At 47.4% G+C, this 21839-nt stretch overlaps 3 protein-coding genes across 9 annotated transcripts in view; 2 read left to right on the top strand and 1 right to left on the bottom strand.

Moving 5' to 3' along the window:
• Nucleotides 1–5017, bottom strand: part of myo18ab (myosin XVIIIA b) — a 73083-nt gene extending 68066 nt beyond the window's left edge. For 3 of the 4 annotated variants that reach the window (XM_029000359.1, XM_029000361.1, XM_029000362.1), the window contains exons 1-2: nucleotides 4882–5017; nucleotides 2281–3428 (exon numbers count right to left, since the gene is read on the bottom strand). In XM_029000359.1, the coding sequence (XP_028856192.1) occupies nucleotides 2281–3300 (1020 nt within the window). In that variant the 5' untranslated portion in view covers nucleotides 3301–3428; nucleotides 4882–5017. Of the gene's footprint in view, nucleotides 1–2280; nucleotides 3429–4363; nucleotides 4447–4881 lie in introns of those variants that run through there. The other variant, XM_029000360.1, reaches the window with a different exon arrangement.
• A 630-nt stretch (nucleotides 5018–5647) lies between these two features.
• appbp2 (amyloid beta precursor protein (cytoplasmic tail) binding protein 2) lies at nucleotides 5648–14593 on the top strand. Its single transcript, XM_029001249.1, has 13 exons — nucleotides 5648–6064; nucleotides 6999–7087; nucleotides 7383–7534; nucleotides 7619–7742; nucleotides 7850–8018; nucleotides 8111–8200; nucleotides 8961–9028; nucleotides 9113–9218; nucleotides 9301–9425; nucleotides 11615–11700; nucleotides 11856–12046; nucleotides 12154–12319; nucleotides 12418–14593. Exons 1-13 carry the CDS (start codon nucleotides 5927–5929, stop codon nucleotides 12678–12680), a joined length of 1767 nt encoding a protein of 588 aa, XP_028857082.1. The 5' UTR covers nucleotides 5648–5926; the 3' UTR covers nucleotides 12681–14593.
• Nucleotides 14594–19146: 4553 nt separating this feature from the next.
• usp32 (ubiquitin specific peptidase 32) overlaps nucleotides 19147–21839 on the top strand; it is a 30097-nt gene continuing 27404 nt past the window's right edge. For all 4 annotated transcript variants that reach the window (XM_029001504.1, XM_029001502.1, XM_029001503.1 and 1 more), the window contains exon 1: nucleotides 19147–19404. In XM_029001504.1, coding sequence (XP_028857337.1) covers nucleotides 19347–19404 — 58 coding nt within the window. In that variant the 5' untranslated portion in view covers nucleotides 19147–19346. The remainder of the gene's footprint in view (nucleotides 19405–21839) is intronic.

Below are 21839 nucleotides of genomic sequence, written 5' to 3'. Positions count from 1 at the left end.
CTGGAATGAAGGGGGGCAGGGGGGGGGACTCACTGGGACAACGAGAAGTGAGAGGCGGCCACGCATCCCTGTCCCAGGTGCACCAAGGTGACTGGGTCTGGCCTGTGACGCCGAACGACAGGACGTGGTGGCGGGGGAGGACGCTTTTTTCTGTATATATGACATCAGCGCGTGCTGCACGGCGGCCAAGCGCCTTTCAAGCCTCCGTGTTGCACCGCACTGCGTCAAGGGTGCGCTTGGAGTCTGGCCCGGACACTGCTGGCGACGTTCTAACATACTGTTGCATTAATATGAGGCAAGTAGGCTGGTAGTAGCCTAGCGGGTAACACACTCGCCTATGAACCTGAAGACCCAGGTTCAAATCCCACTTACTACCATCGTGTCCCTGAGCAAGACACTTAACCCTGAGATGTTCCAAGGGGGGGGGGGGGGGGGGGGGGGGACTGTCCCTGTAACTACTGACTGTAAGTCGCTCTGGATAAGGGCGTCTGATAAATGCTGTAAATGTAAAACACAAACTTTGCACTGGACCTGTTCACTCTTGTTCTTCCTTACGCCAGAGAAACAAACTGTCTCCTGCATCCAGCGTGGCTGAGTTACACTATTTCTGTTAATTATTTAAGAAGAATGACATTCAGAATGATGACAATATGACAATGTGAACGACTTGAGCCGTTAATTGCACAAAACTCATAAATTACTGACGCTGACGATGTCAGATGACCCCTGGGATGCCGGGTGAATATAAAGCCTGAGGAGATGCAGCTGCTCTCCTACAAGCTGGAAGCCTGAACAGTGAGAGGAAAAGTGTGTGTTCCAGCATGCCAGTACGAGATCACACATATACCCGTACAGACCATTCATGTGTGGGGCTGCTTCTCATCCAAGGGAGTGGCCTCACTCACAAGAGCACAGCCATGAATAAGTAAGTGTAAGTGAAGTGATTGTCACATGTGATACACAGCAGCACAGCACACGGTGCACACAGTGAAATTTGTCCTCTGCATTTAACCCATCACCCTGAGTGAGCAGTGGGCAGCCATGACCGGCACCCAGGGAGCAGTGTGTGGGGACGGCGCTGAAGTGAAACTAAATGGCTCGGGGAACAAAACATTGAAATTTTGGGTCCATGGCCAGGAAACTCCCCGGACTTTAATCCAGTTGAGAACTTGTGGTCAATCCTCAAGAGGTGGGTGGACAAACGAGAACCAACAAATTCTGACAAACTCCAGGGCGAACTGCAGAGGTCTTAAAAAAAGGACTCTTTGCATAAGCCTGATGTACTTGTCAGTAAAGGCCTTTAGAACTAATAAAATGCTTGTAATTATACTTCAATACACCACAGACACATCAGACAGCAGGATCTAAAAAACGCTGAAGCAGCAAACTTTGTGAAAAACCAGCATTTGTGTCATTCTCAAAACGTCTGGCCACGACCGTACACTCGCACGGCAATGCTCGGCTTGTGGAAGGATTCTACAGTGTTCCAGGAGGACTTTTTTTTTTTTATTGAGTTGCGACCTCTGGGTGTAGTGAGATAACTTCCGGACGTCACAGATTAGTAATTACAGGAGGGACTTCGTAATACGTTAGATTCTCTGTGCCAGAACCTCTGACCACACGCACACATGCTGACACACGCCCTGTAATAAGCACACCCTTCACCCACGCGAGAGCAGGCACGCTGAAGCCAAAATGCCGCTCTTATCAGATATTCCGCGCGGAAGTGGGGCGTAAGCGCTGCAGATAAGACGCAATGGCTTCCCCCTGAACATAATCGCATTTGACCAAAGAGCATTTCTGCATCTAAGCGATCTAAGCGAATGAAGGCAGATTCACGCTTGCCACGCCCAGAAAAACGCGGGGACAGGCGCCCCTCTCTCTGTCCCACTCCGCAGGCCATTCTCAGGCCAGGGGGAATAAAGGCTGGAGGACACCGGAACCGCACGGACCTGTCGTTAGGACAGATGTAACCCTTAATGTTAATGTGTCTCTTTCCAGTGATCAATTGATCAATTTATAATAGAAAAAAAAACACACTTTCAGGGTGTGGATTGGGCGGGTAAGACATGGGAATCCAGCTACTGTATGTCCAAGACACGATGGCACACAACGGGACTTGGAATGCTTGAACCTAAAGGCTTAAAGAGGAGACATGTTGTTAGATTAGATCTCGACCAGTACAGTTCCTGCCGACTTCAGCAACGGACCTGAAAAAGAAGACCCTCGCACATCAGCAGCTACTCGGGGCCCTGAAGTGACAGGAAGCGCGCCACTTACATCAGAGGCTTCGCGCCGGAGTCCCTCGGTGCTCCTCAGCCAGCAGCGGCTCAGCTCGCTCAGCTCCAGGATGGGCTGGACCTTCAGCCGCACCACGTCGCCAGACTGGCGGATCATCTCCACAATCTCATCCCGGCTCTTGCTCTCCACGTTTCGCCCGTTGATCTCTACCAGCCTGTCACCGGGCACCAGCCCCAGCGCCAAGTCCTTGGTGCCGGCACCGGGCTCGGCGAAGTGGACCACCCGCCTGTAGACGGCTCCGTCCGCGCCGCGGTCCAGCATGGTCGTCCGACGCAGCGAGAAGCCGAAGTCTCCGGTGTGGCGCCGCTGCAGCTCCAGCTCTCGGGGCTCCGGGGTCTGTGGAGGCACCACAGCGGGGAGCCGGAGGTCCGCCGGGAACGTCTTTTCCACCACCTCAGGGACGTGTGGCCTCTTCCCTGCGGTGACCTGCTGCTGCTGCTGCTGCTGCTGGAGGCCCTGCTTGCGTTGCAGGTCGAAAACCTTGGTCTCCACCTGAGGGGACGGGGCAGCAGAATTCTGCCCGGACGGGGTGGACCCTTCAGAGGGGCTCTCCTCTTTGCTCCGTTGGGAGAAAGAGAAGCGCTTCATGATCTGGCCCATTTGAGAGTTCTGCATGGACAGGGAACCAAACCTGGAGGCCCGTTCCTTGACCGTCCCTTTGTGGCCATCCTGACCGCAGTCCGCCTTCAAATCGTCACTGGAACTGGTGGCGCTCAGCTGGTCGGCATCCAGGACAACGCTGCTCCGGTTGCTGAGGCCGTCGGACTCGATGTCGGTGAGGTTGAGCTCAGTGCTGCTGGCCACCTTTATGGGAATGGGGTTGGAGATCTCCAGCTTGTTCCTGGACTCCCGCTTGGACTCCCTCTTCAGGTTGAAGAAGCCTCGTCTCATGCTCATCTCCTCCAGGCTCCGCAGCTCCGCTGCGGACATGCGTTCCTTCTTGTCCTTCTTTTCCTTCCTCACGCCATCCTTCTCTTTGTCTTTCTTGAAGTTGAACATGGTTTGCGGCTACAGGCTCTGGCTCCCACCGGCGCGTCTACAATGTCGTCACATGAAAAGGGCCGTGCATTACAGGGGCAGGCCGTGGGTCCTCCGAACCGGGTTGTGTTTTCTTCAAAGTCCCGTGCCTTGAGGAAAAATAAAGTACATTCGTCAAATCTTCATGTGTGCCATTACGAACGAGGTTATTTTCACGTGTAGATCACATTACGTGGAGGTGCTTTTCTAAAACATGGTAGAACATCGGCCTAACACCCCGTGTAATCTGGGTTTAGTCCTTTCCCCCTCTTAATTTGGCATTATTAAATGCCAAAAAGCCTCGTGTTCTCAATACGGCCCGGTCTAGACCAAAACACTTTCCATCGTGGCTGTTTGACCCTGACGTCTCCTGCCTGGTGAGTATGCTGGTACCAGTCTTCAGGGAGGAGCTCAAAAGGCCACAGCTCTCTCCAGAGAGCTCCAAATTCCTGCAGAAAAGTTCCCGGTTCCCACCAGCGGGAGACCCCAACATCTAAACAAGAGGCATTAATAGGAAGCCAAATTCTTCCCCCAAAAGGTGGAAGGCGGAGGTCCCGATGCCGACTTTTTCACCCATCTATCCAAACGCCACTTAGCTGCAGCCATAAGCGCTTTGCGTGGGTTGACATCATGCAATGTCCAACTCATATAATTATTCCTTTATACCTGTGTAATTAAACATGTGCTAAAATGAATTAGATGAAAATTAGATGAAGTTGTGAATGAAAATGGCTGGTTGATACATTCAAATATATCGCTAGGTTAAGTAAAGTAAACTGGTTGCTAACGAATGCCTGATCTTACAGTTAAAACACTCCCATAAAAAGGAACATGACTTACATATTATTTGCAAATGTGTCTATATGAACATGGATAATTATTCATAAGAATGAAACGATAATGGTGCACGAATCAATCGTGCAAAAGGCCAAATGCTACAGGCCTTTTCAGCCAGGCGGCGCTTTTAAACCAGATGGCCGCGATTTCGCTTCGTGGACAGATCCGTGCACCGAAGCCCATGACAGATCCACGCCAGTGTTCCTACCAGCCGAGGCGCGCCACTTCCTGGAAGGTTCTCCAGGTTAGAACACTCGGTCCCAGGCCGGTCGGGGGTCTCTCCTTATCTGCGTCCACACACACCCACTCGTGGGGAAGCCCACGCTTCACCTCGCACTCCCGGCGTTGCCAGATGTGGGCCGCCGTTCCAAAAAAAAAAAAGAAATCACACACCCTTCCCCGCCTGAAACGCGGTCACGGTGGACGTCGCCGTCGTTGATTTAACAAAGGGGGACGGCGGCTGCGTCCCCGAGATGGAGACAAAAAAAGCGGCGAGGCGGGGACACCAAGCGCGATCCGCCGCGCACCACAAAGAAGCTACGCGTCCCGGGAACACGCGAGGACAACGGCGATCCTTTTCTTTCCCCGACGCACCAGGCTGGTGCTGATGCCTCCGAAAACCGCGCCGTCGCTGGCGAGTCCGCATCTCCGATTTAAAGCCACTTCCCGGCTACCCGGGGAAGGGCGGGGGGGGCGGCTACCGCACCGCACCCGAGACGCACTCACCGTTTTCCCCAGGTCGGGCGTCGCAGGAGCAGGGTGACACCGGCGGCTCTGTTCTCGGTGGATGGGAATGGGAGAAGGGCCGAGGCAGCGCGATCAGGAGGCTGGAGCAGTTCGTGCCTGGAGGGCAGCGGAACGGCGGCCCCTGCCGGCCGGTGTCGGGTACTGCAGAACAATGCTGCGCCTCACGTACCGCGTCCTCTACCATAAAATATTTCACAAGGACGAGCAGTAAAGCAAACATATATATATATACATACATTATGTGTGTATACATATATATATACACACACAAGAATCAGGATCAGAAAACTTTATTAATTCCGAAGAAAATGGCTTATGATACAACTGCACAGAGGTGAAGACATACAATGTACATGCAGTGGATGTACAAGACATACAACAAGTGCTCAGAGAGACCAGGAGACAGACATAGACAGACATACATGTATAATGTATAAATAAAACTAAAATTAAAGAAGCACTAAACTGATAAAGGTATTCAAAATACTCAGTCAAACAGATAAATAACTGCTTCGTTTAATCCTTTCTTCAAATCACACTGTGAAAGTGCCTCGAGAGATGAGATTTTATGTGCGAATTACCAATGTCTCATATTAAATGTTTCATATTTCAACCGTGTTATTACTAAGTATGACGCATGGTAATATTGGAACCAGACGGTGGCGCCCGCGGGCGAGTTTCCATTATGGCTGTGGGCGTCACCGTGCGCCACTACGTCATGACGTCACCCGCCAGTGAGCGCTGGGGGGGATAGAGAAGGGGGAGGCGAGTTGGGATGAAGGCTGAATGTGAGATTATGGCAGGGGGGCCGTGTTCCTAACCGCGTCGACGCGTCGCTGCGTGTGCCTCCGTTTGTCAACCGTCGCCCCCCACCCCACAACTCGGGACGGAATTAGGGGAGGTGTATGAAGAGCGGCGGAGGGAACACGCACGCCTCCGTAAGGCAGCGAGGGAAGTGAGAGTAGGAGGGGGGCTGGCTGCTGGCTGCTGGCTTCGGAGAAGGGGGGGAAAAAAAAAAAACAACATGGCCGCAGTGGAGCTCGAATGGATCCCAGAAACGCTGTATAACACCGCTATATCCGCGGTGGTGGACAATTACAGCCGGGCGCGGAGGGACATCCGCTCTCTCCCCGAGAATATACAGTTTGATGTGTATTACAAGGTAAGGCGGACGCGTCCGCTCCCACGTAGCCTCCCAGCTAGTCTGCTGTAGCTAGTCGGCCGTCTCTCGTCCCCGGGCTAACCTGGACAACCAGCCGAAATTGTTCTGCGTTTTGCCCGCAGGTGGTTCGTGCTACATGCGCGGCAACCAACTAATCCAGTCCGATTATGTTGCATGGGATTGTGTGGAAAATTCTGCGCTCTACGCGTCCGCTGGAATATGTTGTTAAAAGCCAGTGGTTAGCGAGATAGCTGCTAACAGAGCTAGTTACTGCATTATGAGATATATTGGTATTAAGGCTAATTCAAACAGTAAAAGAGAAATATACATAGATTTTTCCCAACACGAGGTACACGTATTAGCGGCAAATCGTAACTCGACATGATATATAATTTCAGATTGTATTTTGAATTTTCAGTTTTTAAAGTTTACGTTTAATTATTATTATTATTATTAGTTATTAACTGACTTAAGCTTTCCTTAGCATGTTTCCAAAGGATATGATCAAAATAAACAGACAGTTTTGGTATTCCATGTTTAGAAAAGTACAGTTTTGGTCGGGACAGCTGTCAGTGCCTTGTGACACAGTTTCTGTCTTATTTGGGCCATTGTAGCCTTTAATACTTGATAAATGCATTGCTGAAAATAATTTTTTTTCTTCCGTTTTGCCTCGCGTTGTGGACTTTGAACGGCATTCCCGAACACGAAAAGTGCCGTACAAGTAAAAAAAAAAAAAAACAAACAACAGTGCTGCAATTGTTAAGTGTGTCCACATAATCCCCAACGGTTCTATTGCAAATGTTGGATGTTCAGGCGAGTGGTGCTGTTTTACTGCAGGATTGCTGGTGATTAGAAGCAGCTTTAATGTCCGAAATGTGTTCCTATGGCTGTTTTTATGAGTTGACCCCTTTTTATTTGTCAACTTTGGTTCCAGCTTTACCAGCAAGGCAGACTCTGCCAGTTGGGAGGGGAGTTTTGTGAATTGGAGGTCTTCGCCAAAGTTCTGCGAGCTTCTGACAAAAGGTATCTGTGTGGTTGATGTGAGGTCTCTAAATTGGGCATCATGCAAAGGACAGTGTAAAGTCATGGTGTCATAGTGCCCGTGAGTGTGTCATGCAGACCACATGACTTGCTTCCCACATGTCCAGGCCTTATATGTCTCTCATAAAGTGCTGTGGACCGATTAGAAGCATTTGGTGGTTAAATTCATTTGATTTTGTGAGCCTAAATTCTCTCTTCTCAATATATTTATGTGCATGGACACATTGGTGAACCTGGGGGTGATTGCAATTCACCCTGAAATCTGATATTACTGTAGGCACCTCCTGCATCACTGCTTCCAGGCCCTGATGGATCATGGTGTGAAGGTGGCTTCGGTCTTGGCCAACTCTTTCAGCCGGCGGTGCTCGTACATTGCTGAGTCTGATGCCCACGTTAAGGAAAAAGCTATTCAGTTTGGCTTTGTTTTAGGTAGGAAACACATGGGAGCATTGTGCATATACCCATGTTGTGTTTACAATATATGGGAAATATATGTCATTTTCTCCTTTTTAGGTGGCTTCCTTTCGGATGCAGGTTGGTATGGTGATGCAGAGAAAGTCTTTCTGTCCTGCCTTCAGCTCTGCACCCTGCATGATGAAGTGCTGCACTGGTACCGTGCCGTAGAGTGCTGTGTCAGGTAAACCCACCATTAGACCTGCTTTTTTCCCCCCCCAGAAGTTCGGTCAATTGTAATCTCATTTCATTTACTCGTTTATTTGTGTGCTGCTGTATTTGTCATGCTAGGCTGCTACACGTTCGCAACGGAAACTGCAGGTATCACTTGGGAGAGGAGACTTTTAAGTTGGCTCAGTCATACATGGACAAACTCGCCAAACATGGCCATCAGGCCAACAAGGCTGCACTGTATGGAGAACTCTGTGCCCTCCTTTTTGCTAAAAGCCACTATGATGAAGTAAGCATGTGGAGAAAGAGACAGTAATATGACTCTGTGGGATGAAATCTGATGCTATTGATATACTGAGTCTTTTGTGTGTTGCTTTGCAGGCGTATAGGTGGTGCATTGAGGCCATGAGGGAGATCACTGTGGGCTTACCTGTAAAAGTGGTGGTTGATGTCCTCAGACAAGCCTCTAAGGTATTTTATTTTGCTCCAGCAATTATCTATGCATTTGTGCATTATTTCTGTCACGTCTGGTTTCTTATTTTTATTTTTCATACACAAGATCAGGGCTGTGCGGTATAGAATTTATATTGCAATATGAATTTGGCAAATGGGAGAGGTTTTGTTTACACCAGCCAACCGCAGAAACATCAGCTCGTCATGAAAATGACAAAGTTGCGTCACCTGCCGGTACCTTGCAGCAGGAGGCATTAGTTTTGGGTGAGAGCACAGGGCACATGTCAGGGTTTTCACAGATCTTTAAAAAGTTCTAAATAAGACCTTAAATATCATTAGAAGTGACTAACAATCCTTAAATCTAGAGTTTAAAGGTCTTAAAAATACCTCAGACTCGATAAATTAAACAAAATAAGCCTTTGCTTGGAAATGCTCGGGGACGTCCTAGCCTGTTTGATGCCCTGTGCAAAAAATGTCATCATGGTTTTAAAATTACAAAATAGTCTCGGAATCCTGGAGGGACTGCATGATAAATTATGAATGAGCATAGTGTTTTCTAAATATTTTCTGCCAAAAGTGTTAATGTAAACTCTACAGCTGAATACAGAAAATGTTAACATTTTAGATAATCACTCGCAACATACAAATACCTGGTATTGCACTGGCCTTATGGGTGTGATATTGTTTATCTGGTATATGGTTATGCTATAGGTTGATGTATCTGTAAAAAGATTATTTTGTGGATTTGTGAACCATCAAAATTTGCTCCAAATTGCAGGCATGCGTTGTCAAACGGGAGTTCAGGAAAGCTGAACAGCTGATAAAACATGCAGTATTTCTCGCAAGGTACGCCTTTCTTCATTCTTTAAAGTCTCTCGTCCAGCCAGTCGTGGTACTCAGTTTGATTCATATCCCTTTTGCTTCTTGCAGAGAACATTTCGGACATAAGCACCCGAAATACTCTGACACGCTGTTGGACTATGGGTTCTACCTACTAAATGTAGATAACATCTGTCAGTCGGTTGCCATTTACCAGGTAAGTCAGCCAGTGATCGATCTAAACTGGTTTGGACAGTTATTAACGGTTGTTGTTAATAATTAGCAAATCTGTATTTCAGACTGCGCTTGACATTCGGCAATCAGTGTTCGGAGGAAAGAACATTCACGTGGCAACAGCCCACGAAGATCTTGCGTACTCCTCTTACGTGCACCAGTATAGCTCTGGCAAATTCGACAATGCACTGTGAGTAGCCCATTCTATTCTCGAACTTGTTAATTAATCATTTTTCTATGATGCAGCGGGTTGGGTGCATTTTCAGTTCAGTCTTTTGCCTGGGGTCCGTCAGCACTGAATGCAAACAAGTAAAGAACCATGTTGAAATTTGCACTTTTTACATTTTTTACTTACTTTAAGACTTGTTTTACATTCTAGTAAATGTCACATGTCCACATGAACACTTGATCTTTTTTTTATTTATCTTAATTTTTTTTTAATAAAAAAGCCTTATAGTTTGCATTATTTGTATCCAGGCCCTAGACTTTTTGCACTGGTGCGCCTAGAAGTTAGACGCACCAAATTTTCGATTGCATCGCAATTTACGACACAGTTTTTACTATTTTTGTTTTTAAATCATTATGCCATTAGGCAATATTTTAAATGATTAACTAACAATCTGGTTTATATAAAGTTCATTATTTGAAGCACGTTTCTACAAGAAAGGTAAATTACTGAAAATGTGTTGGTGCTTAAAGTGCTTCACTGAGCTGAAATTAAAACAAGATTCAATTAAATAAAAAAATAGTTTAAAAAAACACTAAATGAAAATTGCAAGTGTTTTCAGGACTTGAACTTGATATGCCTCAGCCTAATGATCTGTTTGCTACTGCCTGCTGCTGAAAGGAAGTGGGTAGAGGGGACACTGGGCCAGTACATTTATTGCTGCATGTCATGTGTTTTATAGATGCATTGTGCCTTTTCAGTGTTTAATTTCCATCATTTTACTCAGGCTCGAGTAAATGCGTGGTCAGGTGATGTGTTCCGATAGCACGAAAATGGATGCTGAGGCAGTGAAGGCTAATTCTAACATTTTGGTTGCACTGGAAAGAAATTTGACTATGTTAAAAATGACTTGTACTTATTTTTGTTTTTTAGTTGCACCTTTGAGAAATTTGGTCTGCACTCTAGAGCCCTGTGTATCATTGTGTGGGGCACAGCATTTGACATCTTTGTAATGTACTGGTGTTTTAGTATAATATGTGATTTATACATCAAGAGTACCATGTAGTCTGACAAGGTCTGTTTTATTTGTGGTGGTTTTGGGATTTCAGTCTGTTATGCTTGCTCAACATATTGTTCAAAATGAATAGCATGACCTTTACCACACTCATGCTGTGCCATTAAAGTAGTGCTGGGCAATTAGGCAATCAACATTTGTCAATTTTTCCTGATTACAATGAAAGTGCTGGAAATTATCTTTATTAATTATGTGTATTTACATTAGAGCTGTAATCGGGCCTTAAAAGTTACGGCTTTTTAAAAGCCTATAATGTGGCGGCAGAGGTGTGCCAACCTGACTGTACCAGCATGCTTTGCTACAAGTGCTAGAGTGAGAGGGAAAGGAAATTAGGGGTTTGGATATAAATAGTTCAATGTTGCATGTTTAGATGTGTGTTACATGGGGTTGGTGCTTTTGTGTAGGTCTTCGGTTAGGCACCGTCTCCCAGAGAGTGAGAGCAGCAATGTTGGTTAGTAAGCAAAATGTGGCATTTTAGTCATTTATAAATGTTTCACACAATTAATTTTTGGACAAATTTATTCCACACCTCAGACTTCGCCGGTGCAACCAAAGTGTAATTGCCAGAGGCTAGCCTCCATTTCAGCATTCGTTTTTGCATCTCTCTAATGATAATTACCTGACCTCTCAAGCCCAAGCTCGGTACGGGAACATGGAAGCAACGCACACGGATGAGGGACTCAGTGATCGTCATGGCCGTTTATTATCTCTTGCATTATAAAGTTGAAATCCCTGATGGGGATCCCAGCTGTGGTTCCCTTGCCACCTCTGCCCAGGCAGTTCTTGGAATGCTGTTGCCTAATTGCTTAGGAAGGAAGAGACGTTTCGCATAAACATCCCATTATGACCCTGTATCCTCAATGACCTGTGTTCCTCTTAGCACTGGAGATTCATACACGGACAGAAAACAGTGAAGAAGAGGCGTTCAAACCTTATAATAATAATGATGGATTTTAATTGACAGGATTTACTAACACATCATTAAAGGAATTATACGAAATCTGCATTGTGAGAGTTATCTGACAGCCGAGTTAGAAGAAAGGTTGCAAGTGTATTTTTATTTCTTCATGGAAGTGTTTGTACTGTGTGATGGAAGCCAGATTCTGGGGAATTTAATGTGCCCCAACTCTGATCTCAGATTCCATGCAGAACGTGCCATAGACATCATAACCCACATTCTGCCAGAGGATCATCTGCTGCTGGCCTCTTCCAAAAGGGTGAAAGGTACCATCTGACTTTCACAACACTTTCTTGTAAAAATGGGGAAAAAAAATAATAAAAAGGAATCCCATTAGATTATTTTAAGAAGTGTGCTGTTTTGTATTTGTCGAGCACATTAAGCAATGTTTGAACATGCCGTACTGTTCCAATCCCATCAGCCCTGATCCTGGAAGAGATCGCCATTGACTGCCATAACAAAGAGACGGAGGAGCGGCTCCTGCAGGAAGCCCACGACCTGCATCTCTCCTCACTCCAGTTGGCCAAAAAAGCCTTTGGCGAGTTCAACGTTCAAACAGCAAAGCACTATGGCAATCTGGGCCGCCTCTACCAATCCATGCGCAAGTTCAAGGTCTCGAGCAGTCGTGTGATTAAAAACCCACTTGTCACTCTTTATATATAATATATATATGTACTAATGTAAGGTTGTGTCCATTGTTGGTCCAACTTTTGTTGTAGGAGGCTGAGGAGATGCACATTAAGGCCATCCAAATCAAAGAGCAACTCCTGGGCCAGGAGGACTATGAAGTGGCGTTGTCCGTTGGCCACCTGGCTTCCCTGTACAACTATGACATGAACCAGTATGAAGATGCAGAGCGGCTCTACTTGCGTTCCATAGCAATTGGTAATGCAATTTCCTGCCATAGGTTTTTCTCGTTTCTCTTTTTTTTTCCTCACATGTGTAAGTTTGTTTTTGTGGGGTTTTTTTTCTTTCTTCCTCAGGTAAGAAGCTATTTGGTGAAGGATACAGTGGACTTGAGTATGACTACAGGGGGCTCATCAAACTGTATAACTCAGTGGGCAACTATGAAAAGGTGTTTGAGTACCACAACATATTGTCCAACTGGAACCGCTTAAGGGACAGGCAGTTCGCAGTGGCCGACGCACTCGAGGATGTCAACACCAGCCCCCAGGCCACCAACGAGGTGGTTCAGTCCTTTCTGTTGTCGCAGGCTCACGGAACCAACCGCTCCTTTTTGGGCTGATGGTCACCTCAAACACACAACCCTACACATAAAACACACAAGTAGATACGTACTCAAGTTCACATTTTCACTGTTGATGCGTGCATTCGCAACTAGGGTCTTGCTTCAGGCAGGCGACTTTGCTGCTAGTTACCTTTTGCTAGCAAAGTTGCCTGGTTGAAACGCACACAACTGCTGTGGGACTCCTGGAGCTCCGGTGGAGGACGTCACGCGAGGCCCTATCTGCCGATCACGCCACTGCTCTTGAACCAGCAGCCCCTTGCCCTGCTCACAGGCGGGGGACCATGGAGACCCCACACCCTCTCTTTCGTTTTTAACAACACTCACTAACAATCAAGCATGTCGTGGCTCAGATTCACCTCCCTTCTGACTGAACCAGATCTGAGGATCTACTCTATGTCTTCGTCGCGAAGAGAGAAGGAAGACAAGCGTAATGAAATGAATTTGCTTTGAACTGAACGTGTTGGTTCACGGGAATTCACTGTGTCTGTTGTATTCAGTATGTGCTGTGCCGCGCCCGAGGCCATGGGAGAAGCAGGATGGAGGTTCTTTTGGCGTCGGGATTTTGTGAAGGAGAACAAGTACTTTCAGAAACTACATTGTCTTGTCAGTCTACGGACAAAATTAGGGCGTCATGAAACCCACAATTGCTTTGGTCGGACCATTTTTTTGTCCTTGTCACCAGGAGACTCCACAGACCGGGGGGTGTTTTCTGGCGTTTAGGATAAACCTGTTCAGATATATATATATTTTCTGTTTTTCTGATTGTAATATTCACTCACATATTATAAAGTCTAGTTTAATTCAAATGCCAATCATTTATATGCGAAGCGTGCTATAACTTTAGGTTTTACGTTGGACTTGGGTGCGAGAGCAGGTGCTAGTCACAAGTGAGCGGGTCAGAGGAGAAATAGTCTTTTTTTTTTTTTTTTTTAAAGCGTCATCAGTCACTGTAGTGTACAGTGTGTAGAACTTGTCATCACTATCTATTCAGGGCCTGCACCCTGGTTTCATTGATTGTAGGGGCTCTGTCCGTGTATGGAAACGCTGACCGCTGCACCTGGCTTTGTCTAGTTCTGCGGGATGACCGGCCCATTCAACTCAAAAACACGCCCGCACGTCTGTGTGGACCGCAGGGCTCCTCTGGGGGGTCTCCTCTGCCCGTCCTGTAAAGTTTGACCCAAAGAAAGGCTCTCAGGAAGGCTTTACAAGTTGAGTTTACAAGAAATAATATTGCCTGCTTTAATAAGAAATCGCCGTTTTGAACAGAGCATCGGCGGGAGGGGAGGGCGCGGCCTCCGTGGAGTCCATGCCACATTACATGCTCCGTGTCTAAATATCACACCGTGGTAGTGCATCGATTGTGTCAACATTTCTCACCCCGGCTCCAGTCTGATGGTTGCTTACGTGCAGTTGAATTTTTGTGTCCTCTTAACAGTAGTGGGTCCCGAATCCGCTGGTCGCATCCAGCCGAGCTTGTGAACGTAGGGGTCCTCGCTCCAACTCGAGTCCAAGCCTTAGCCTTAAAGGATGCTCAGATTATTGGTGCTGTGGCACTCAATGGCCTTCTGCTTTCTTCTATCAAACCCCCCCTCGCTCCCCATCTTTAAACCGCCTGAACGCCAGAAGGCATCACGGGTTCGGCGGGTTCTGTTTCCCTTCTTTTCGTTCAGACAGATTTGATGTAAGACTTGCATCCTTAACCTGTTACAAAGCCTAACTCTTAAAAAAAATAAAATAAATAAAGTTTGTCATTAGGCACAGATGACCGAAAGGGAATCACAGGTTAGGTGGAAGGGATATGAGGGCGAAGGACGGGAATTGGTTTGCGTTTGAAAATGAAATTGGGGGGGGGGGAGAACATATATAGCTGGATGAGTGGAACATGATAAATAAAGATGTGATGTTGAAAATGACTAGTGCATCTCTATTTCATTAAAAGGAAGCTGGAAATTTCATTTAAAATCTCTTTCAGACCGAGTAATCTACAATTTAACCATAATTACAAATGTGTGTCCTACACACACACACACTAATTTACTTAAGTGTGAAAAACACATTTAGAGGTCTTTATTAAAGTTTTTTTTTTCAAGGGCTCATTTGTTTATCTCAAGTGAATTTACTTTCTTCATGATGATATTTACTTATCGGCTAAACTTGGTTTGAGTGCATATTCCCATTACTGTGCAGAAGAGACAACGGGAACCAAACGCAAAACTGGGTCCTGCATCTTCAATAGTGACATTTTCTATTTTAACAGCATTAACAAACGCATACCTTTAACTGCATGTATTTTTTAAGTAATTATTTGTAGCTAATAGACATAGTTAGAGAGGTTTGTTGCACTGAAGAAGTCAGTAGGGTGAAGTACATACAGGGAGGACCAACTGTTGTGCTGAAATGTGACACTGTCCAGTAAATATGCGTGAAGTGAATGAAATGATGTGCCTCTCGGGTGGGGTGGGGGTCACGAACCCCAAATGAAATTGTCAGATTATAAAAAGAAACGTCGCACTATACCAACACTCTAGTATGTTTTTTTTTTTTTTTTTGAAAAAAAAAGACCTGTTTGGAAAATGGTGCAATATGACTTTGTGACTGTTGTACAATGTCTTTTGTGTGTTTGGGTGGATGCCTCAGCTGTCCCATTTGCAAGAGTTACGCCGATGTTACTAATAAATACTGGTTTCTACATACGCGTCTCTGTGGCATAGCTCCCACACACACACACACAACCCCACTTATGTATAATTTGCATTTGAACAGTTGAACAGCACAATTTCAAAAAACTGAATGCAAGCGGGGGGGCAAGTGAGCTGGGCTGCGTCGGTGTGGACGTCTTGCCCCTGGCCAGTTCTATAGTAAACCTGGGAGGTCATGGAGATCAGCGCCTGCTATTAATTTGTGTCCTTGACAACATCACAGTCACATTTAAATAATTAGTCGCTCTAGTGCCGCACGGCAAGGCATATTTCAAATACAGACACACATTTTTATGACCTGTGGGCCTAAAAATAAATAACAAAAATAGCCGGTCACCTTGCATAAATAGTAAATAAATAAGAATCCAACAAGTACAACTTGGGAAACAGTATCGTAGACATTAAAGCTGACACCCTTTAAATCCTTTCTGCCCTGTAAAATGAGGGGTACTTCCTGGCCATTGATCCCACTTGTGCTGAAGTGAAGTCAGGCCTCTTCTGCCTCGTTTTCAGTGAGATACTGGACATGGGACCACATGCACCACATCTGGTGAGGAAAAGAACATGTTACATGAGTGCAGTTATGCTAAATTGGTGTGCGAGTGTCGTACGTAGTCCTCACCTCCACTAACAAGCACAGGAGTCTGCCTCCAACCAACACCGCAAGCCCGAGGGCTTCAAACCATTCGGGAACACAAAGCATCCCGTGCCGACCCCCATAGAGCCAAAGTGGCAAGACGTGCAGCCCAGCGATGGTGAGAAGCCCTGGTGGCGTTCTGAATCCTGTAGGAACATAGAACTTAGAATGGGATTTGTCTTTGGTTGAAGATCTGAAACGACAACACATCCCTTCTGTTACCCACCGTTGGCCATGATGGCCCTCACCCAGTACGGGCCCTTTGTGAAGCTATTCTTCCACCGGGCGCCCCGGGCACTGTGGTTGCAGACGAACACGCACCACTCCACTGATGAGACCAGCCAGCCCCACTGCAGAGCCACAAACGGCAAACAAGTGGACGAATGAACACGTTTTACACTTTAGAGGCTCGTGGGGGAAGCGGCTGTCGATTCACATGTACAAAAGTACAGCGATGTTCATTCGTTGTTTTAAATTCAGCGGTTGGGAGTGCTGGGTTCACAAGCTTGAAATGCAATATGCTGTTTTTCTGCACTATTCTACTAGGAGTCAGGTCATTACAATCATAAAACTTAATAAACAATATTATATTCTGGCCCTACAATGTGAGTGTTTTCTCAATTGCATACTTTAAAAAGCATACTCCACACCATGGCCCGACCCGTGTTGTCGATTACCACGTCCAACCAGGCTCCAAACTTCGAGCTCTGGTCGAACCAACGTGCTGCCCAGCCATCTACGCCTGGAAGACAGTCGGTAAAACATGAGACATTATCTGTGCACAGTGACCAATACACCATCATCAGTCCAAACAGGTACTCATTACCATCCAATATGACGAAAAGGACGTAGGCTAGGATGAAAACCTCCGGAGTATTAAAAGCAATCCAAGCTGCAAGCAGCAGGAGAATCCTAACGTAACCTTTGACGAAAAAGAAATAAGGACATTAAAAAGTGCTCACACTGAAAATGAAGAACTGATGACTCAAATTATTAAAAAGTTATACAGTTATAACAGTGTAACGTGCCACTTTCACCCTAATGGCCATTAAACGTGCAGCGAGTCACATAGTAATAAACAACGAGGCCTGGATTGGGAGTAAAAATATATATATAAGAAAAAAACAACAAAATGTCTTGCTCTTTTCTCTCACCAATTACATTTGGTATATAAAATAGAACCTCTAGTTTCATTTTACGGACGTCGGGTCGACCAGCCCAGTCCAGGTTCGTGCGATGTTCTCCTCAACCCTCGGCCCTTGCCTGCAACAGAAATGCATCAGAGGGAATCGCGCTCTGCGTATAAAAAAATTGAAGCCGATCATCACTTCCTAACACGGACATCACTTCCTAACACCCCGCGTCACCGAGCGGCAGGTGAACGCAGCGCCGCCGGGGGGGACGTCATTGGCTACGGCGGAACCTGCGCGTCCGGCCGCCGGCCACACGGGGTCGCCACAGACGCGGAAAACAGAACGCTGCTTCGCCCGGGTAATAACCTGGAGTGACGTTTACCTTTGCACAACGCTGTGCGCATCACGAGACATGCGATTAATCGATTGACAGCGCGAATTTAATCGTATGCTACATTTTAAAGTGCCCATTGTAAGGAGCGGCTGATTTGTGTAACACCAATTTCCTCCCACCATCCTTTTCCTGCCTTGTGCCACAGAGGTGGGACAAGTGGGTATGTTCTGGGCATTAGTCGTGTTCTTTTTCCCGCCAGAAACCGCGTTTTGTTTCTTAAACCATACAAAAAAAAGTTCCGACAAGACACAACAAACCCACCCACAGGCAGCCGCTTATCGGCGGCGTGAAATTAGCTGCACTTGGACCCCAACAAGCACTTGACTCGTGTCAAAATAAAAGTCCTCGACGTAGATAACATTAAGTATGTGCCAACGAGAATGGCCGCCACTTCGGTGCATTTACAGCTGGCAGGTAACACACTCGCCTATGAACCAGAAGATCACAAAGACCCAGGCTCAAACCCCACGTACTACCATCGTGTCCCCGAGCAGGACACTTAACCCTGAGTGTCCCCAGGGGGACTGTCCCTGTCACGACTGAATTGTAGGTCTTTCTGGATAAGGGCGTCTGGCTATTTACCTGGACAACTCACAGCTCTCTCCTTCGACAACAGCCCACAACCTTGGAGTAACAATAGACAACCAACTCTCCTTCTCTACTCACATCAGCAATCTTTCCCGCTCATGTAGATTCTTGCTTTACAATATCAGACAAATCCGCCCTTATTTATCTACACAGGCCACCCAACTACTGGTTCAGTCCTTAGTAATCTCACAACTGGACTACTGCAACTCCCATCTAGCTGGTCTACCTTGTATGCACCATACAACCTCTGCAACAAAATGCAGCAGCACGACTGATCTTCAACCTTCCCAAATTCTCCCACACCCGCCCCTCTGCTACGTTCCCTCCACTGGCTCCCAGTAGCTGCACGCATCAGGTTCAAAATACTGATGCTGGCCTACAAAGCCAAACATGGAGTAGCACCATCCTACCTCACAGCCCTTATTACACCTCGCACTGCACCTCGTATACTCCGAGCCTCCAGTACTGCTCGCCTGGTCCCTCCGTCTCTGAAGGTAAAAGGAAGACGCTCATCTAGACTCTTCTCTGTCTTGGCTCCTTGGTGGTGGAATGAACTTCCCCTCGAGGTCAGAACAGCTCAGTCACTGAGCACCTTCAAACGACAGCTCAAGACCTTCCTCTTTAAAAAATATTTAGATTAACTTGTAATTTTCTTATTGTCGAACTTGTGTACAGAATCTACAACAGAGTGAATAAAAAGATTGTATTCATAGTTGGGGGTCCTAGTGAACCTGAATTGATCGCTTCATCGATGGTAACTTGAAAGCACGTTGTAAGTCGCTCTGGATAAGGGCGTCTGCCAAATGCCGTAAATGTAAATGTGAATGTAAATGCCAAAAATGTCCGAGTTTGACATCGCTGCGTTCGTGCATCGAATTTCACGAGCTCCGTCATGCCAGCCAGGCACTTTTGCGACGCCTTTATTTTGACCGACGTCGCACGTCACTTTCCAGCAAGGGCGGCCGACTTCGCCGCAACTTCGCGGCGGGTCAGATGACTTCACGTCGCCCTGGTCATGTGACGAGGAATGGAGGCGTTGGCGGCGCGGAGCGTCACCCGATGATGAAAACAGCGCGAGCCGAGCGGGGCGACCATCATCATCACCACCACCACCACCACCACCACAGCGAGCACGCAGCAGCGGCGGCGCCGGAGGGACCCGCCGGGGATTTACGCGCAGCGCGCCACGCCTCTCAGTGACATGAGGGCAGCATGGGTGCCAAAGAGTCGCGCATAGGCTTCCTTTCGTACGACGAGGCCGCGAAGAGGGGTAAGCCGCTGACCCGCAGCCCGCCCCCCCCAATCCCCGCGGTAGCCGGCAGCCGCCCAGCTAGCCGCCCGCGTCTGACTTAGCAGCCGATGCTAAGCTAACGCCAAGGCTAATGCTAACGCCAAGCCGCTGGCTGTTGAGTTTGGCGGAGCTGAGATTGCTCCGAGCCCGCCGGGTGTAGAGGGGCTGCGCTTTAAAACTGGACGTGGTCCGGGGGGCGGGCAGGGTCCCCCCTTTCTGCGGCCGGGCCGGTGTTGACACGGGCGTTGACACGACACGTCATGTCGCCGTCGCCGTCGCTGTCAGTTCGGGAGCACGTTTCCTCGGTGACGGCAACGACTGCCCGATTATCCTCGTTTTTTTTTTTTCTTTCTTCCCACGCTCCACTCTTCTGTCCTGCTGCGTTGTTCTTACGAATGCATCATTTTTGAAGTGTAGACAAAAGTGTTTGTGAAGTGGTGAACAGGTCGTTTTTTTTATTATTATTTTATTTCATAGATATGCCATCGAGGAAATATCAACACTGATTACTTGATTACTTTCATACAAGCTTTTTAATACAAATACGAATGATTTCTGCCTAGACTTTTATACAAATTAATTCGAATAATGAAGTATTATGATTCAATTTACAGCAGGTACCTCAGTGTAGTGGTTTAGTAAATGTAATTTTTTTTTTAATGCAGTTACCATCACTCTGCTCACATCTTCATGAGAACCTCTGTGTGGTTTAATTTCTCGTCTTCTGCTCACACTCGTACAGTTTTGTTTAAGAAATGTCTAATTAGATATTCATGGCTGTAGCATTATGTACTTTGATCTCTGGGACTTTGAACCTAAAAGCCTGACGTGTTATTTTACATATTTGCATTGTTCACGCACATCACAGCCTCGATATCCTTTCTCACCCGAATATGTTTTAAATGAATTTATTTTAGTTTTTATTCTTTATACCCCGTCTGGTTATTACTTGCACACAGATGCACCCTCGTCACAGCACAGGCCGTAATGCTCTGCAATAAACCGCAGTGGGCTCTCCAGCGTGCCGGAGCTCGGCCATGGCGGCGGATGCCTGGACGTTCCAGAGCGCGTCTATCAGGCTCCTGTCACCTGCCTGAAGGGAGAACCTGCGGCGTCAGCAAGGCTTATCGCTTCCTAGCCTTGCCACGGAGGAGAACGCGCGCGGGCTGAGCTCCTGCCCATTTGCATCTTGTTTACTGTACTTCCGTCGTCGGCGAATGGTTATGAAATGAGCATTTACGTTTACAGCATTTACCAGACGCCCTTATCCAGAGCGACTTACAATCAGTAGTTACAGGGACAGTCCCCCCCCGGAGACACTCAGGTGCCGGGGCAGTGGTTGCCTAGCGGTTAAGGAAGCGGCCCCGTAATCAGAAGGTTGCCGGTTCGAATCCCGATCCGCCAGGGTACCACTGAGGTGCCACTGAGCAAAGCACCGTCCCCACACACTTCTCCCCGGGCGCCTGTCATGGCTGCCCACTGCTCATGGGTGATGGGTTAAATGCAGAGGACAAATTTCACTGTGTGCACCGTGTGCTGTGCTGCTGTGTATCACGTGTGACAATCACTTCACTTAAGTGTCTTGCTCAGGGACACAGTGGTAGTAAGTGGGATTTGAACCTGGGTCTCCTGGTTCACAGGCGAGTGTGTGTTACCCGCTACGCTACTAGCACCCTAAAAACGAACACAATGAGCGTTTTCGCTCATTTACGGTAAATGCAGAATCATCCTGGTCCTGGCGACTCGATTGCACAGTTTTTGGTTGGTGTCCAAGAATGCAAATCTGTTGCATCACGGCCTGACAATAGGTGCAGTGTTTCCAGACTCCCACCGCCCCACCCACCCCACAACCTGGTTGGTTTGGACGCCCGACAGTTACTTTTTTTTTTTCTCCGACTGGATTTGTTTTTTGTTATTGTGCGTTTTTGTCTTGTGGAATTGGATAATGAGTCGGCGGCGGGGTTGGGAGGTGTTCTTTTCGTCCTGACAAGCAGCGGTTTGTGCGGTGGAAATTCAAGGCTGCGCCGGCCCCACCGGCCTACGCGTGAGCGGCGGCGCCTGCGGAGGAGCGTCCTCTGAATCGGTTCTGCGAGTGTCGCCCGGAGAGCCTCTGAACTCCCTCGCGGTGACGCGCTTTGAAGTCGCCGAGCCAGGCGGCTGACAGAAATCAAAAGGAGCTGAGGAGCAGCAGCCGCCATCCGCATGTACGCGCCGCTTTCAAAGCCGTCAGCTGTCGGTGGCGTGGCCTTCGCCGCCGCGGTTTTACGTATTGTCATTGTCGCCTTCTCACGGAGGATTTGTTTTATATTTTTTGCACGTGGCAGGGACTTCGTTCGGTCGAATTATACGTCTCGCTCATTGTCATCAGTCCCGGGGTGTCGCCAGAGTCACGAGCGCTTTTAAAAAATGTTTCA

The sequence above is a fragment of the Denticeps clupeoides genome, chromosome 13 (genome assembly GCF_900700375.1).
Source record: "Denticeps clupeoides chromosome 13, fDenClu1.1, whole genome shotgun sequence".
NCBI classification, from domain to species: domain Eukaryota; kingdom Metazoa; phylum Chordata; class Actinopteri; order Clupeiformes; family Denticipitidae; genus Denticeps; species Denticeps clupeoides.
The sequence above is the reverse complement of the archived record's forward strand: the minus strand, read 5'-3'. Positions and strand labels throughout refer to the sequence as shown.

Coding starts and splice junctions, on each gene's coding strand:
- appbp2 (XM_029001249.1), top strand. CDS start 5,927: ATGGCCGCAGTGGAGCTCGAATGGATCCCAGAAACGCTGTATAACACC. Junction 9,426..11,614: donor GGCAAATTCGACAATGCACT/GTGAGTAGCCCA, acceptor CTCTGATCTCAG/ATTCCATGCAGAACGTGCCA. Junction 12,047..12,153: donor AATCCATGCGCAAGTTCAAG/GTCTCGAGCAGT, acceptor CTTTTGTTGTAG/GAGGCTGAGGAGATGCACAT.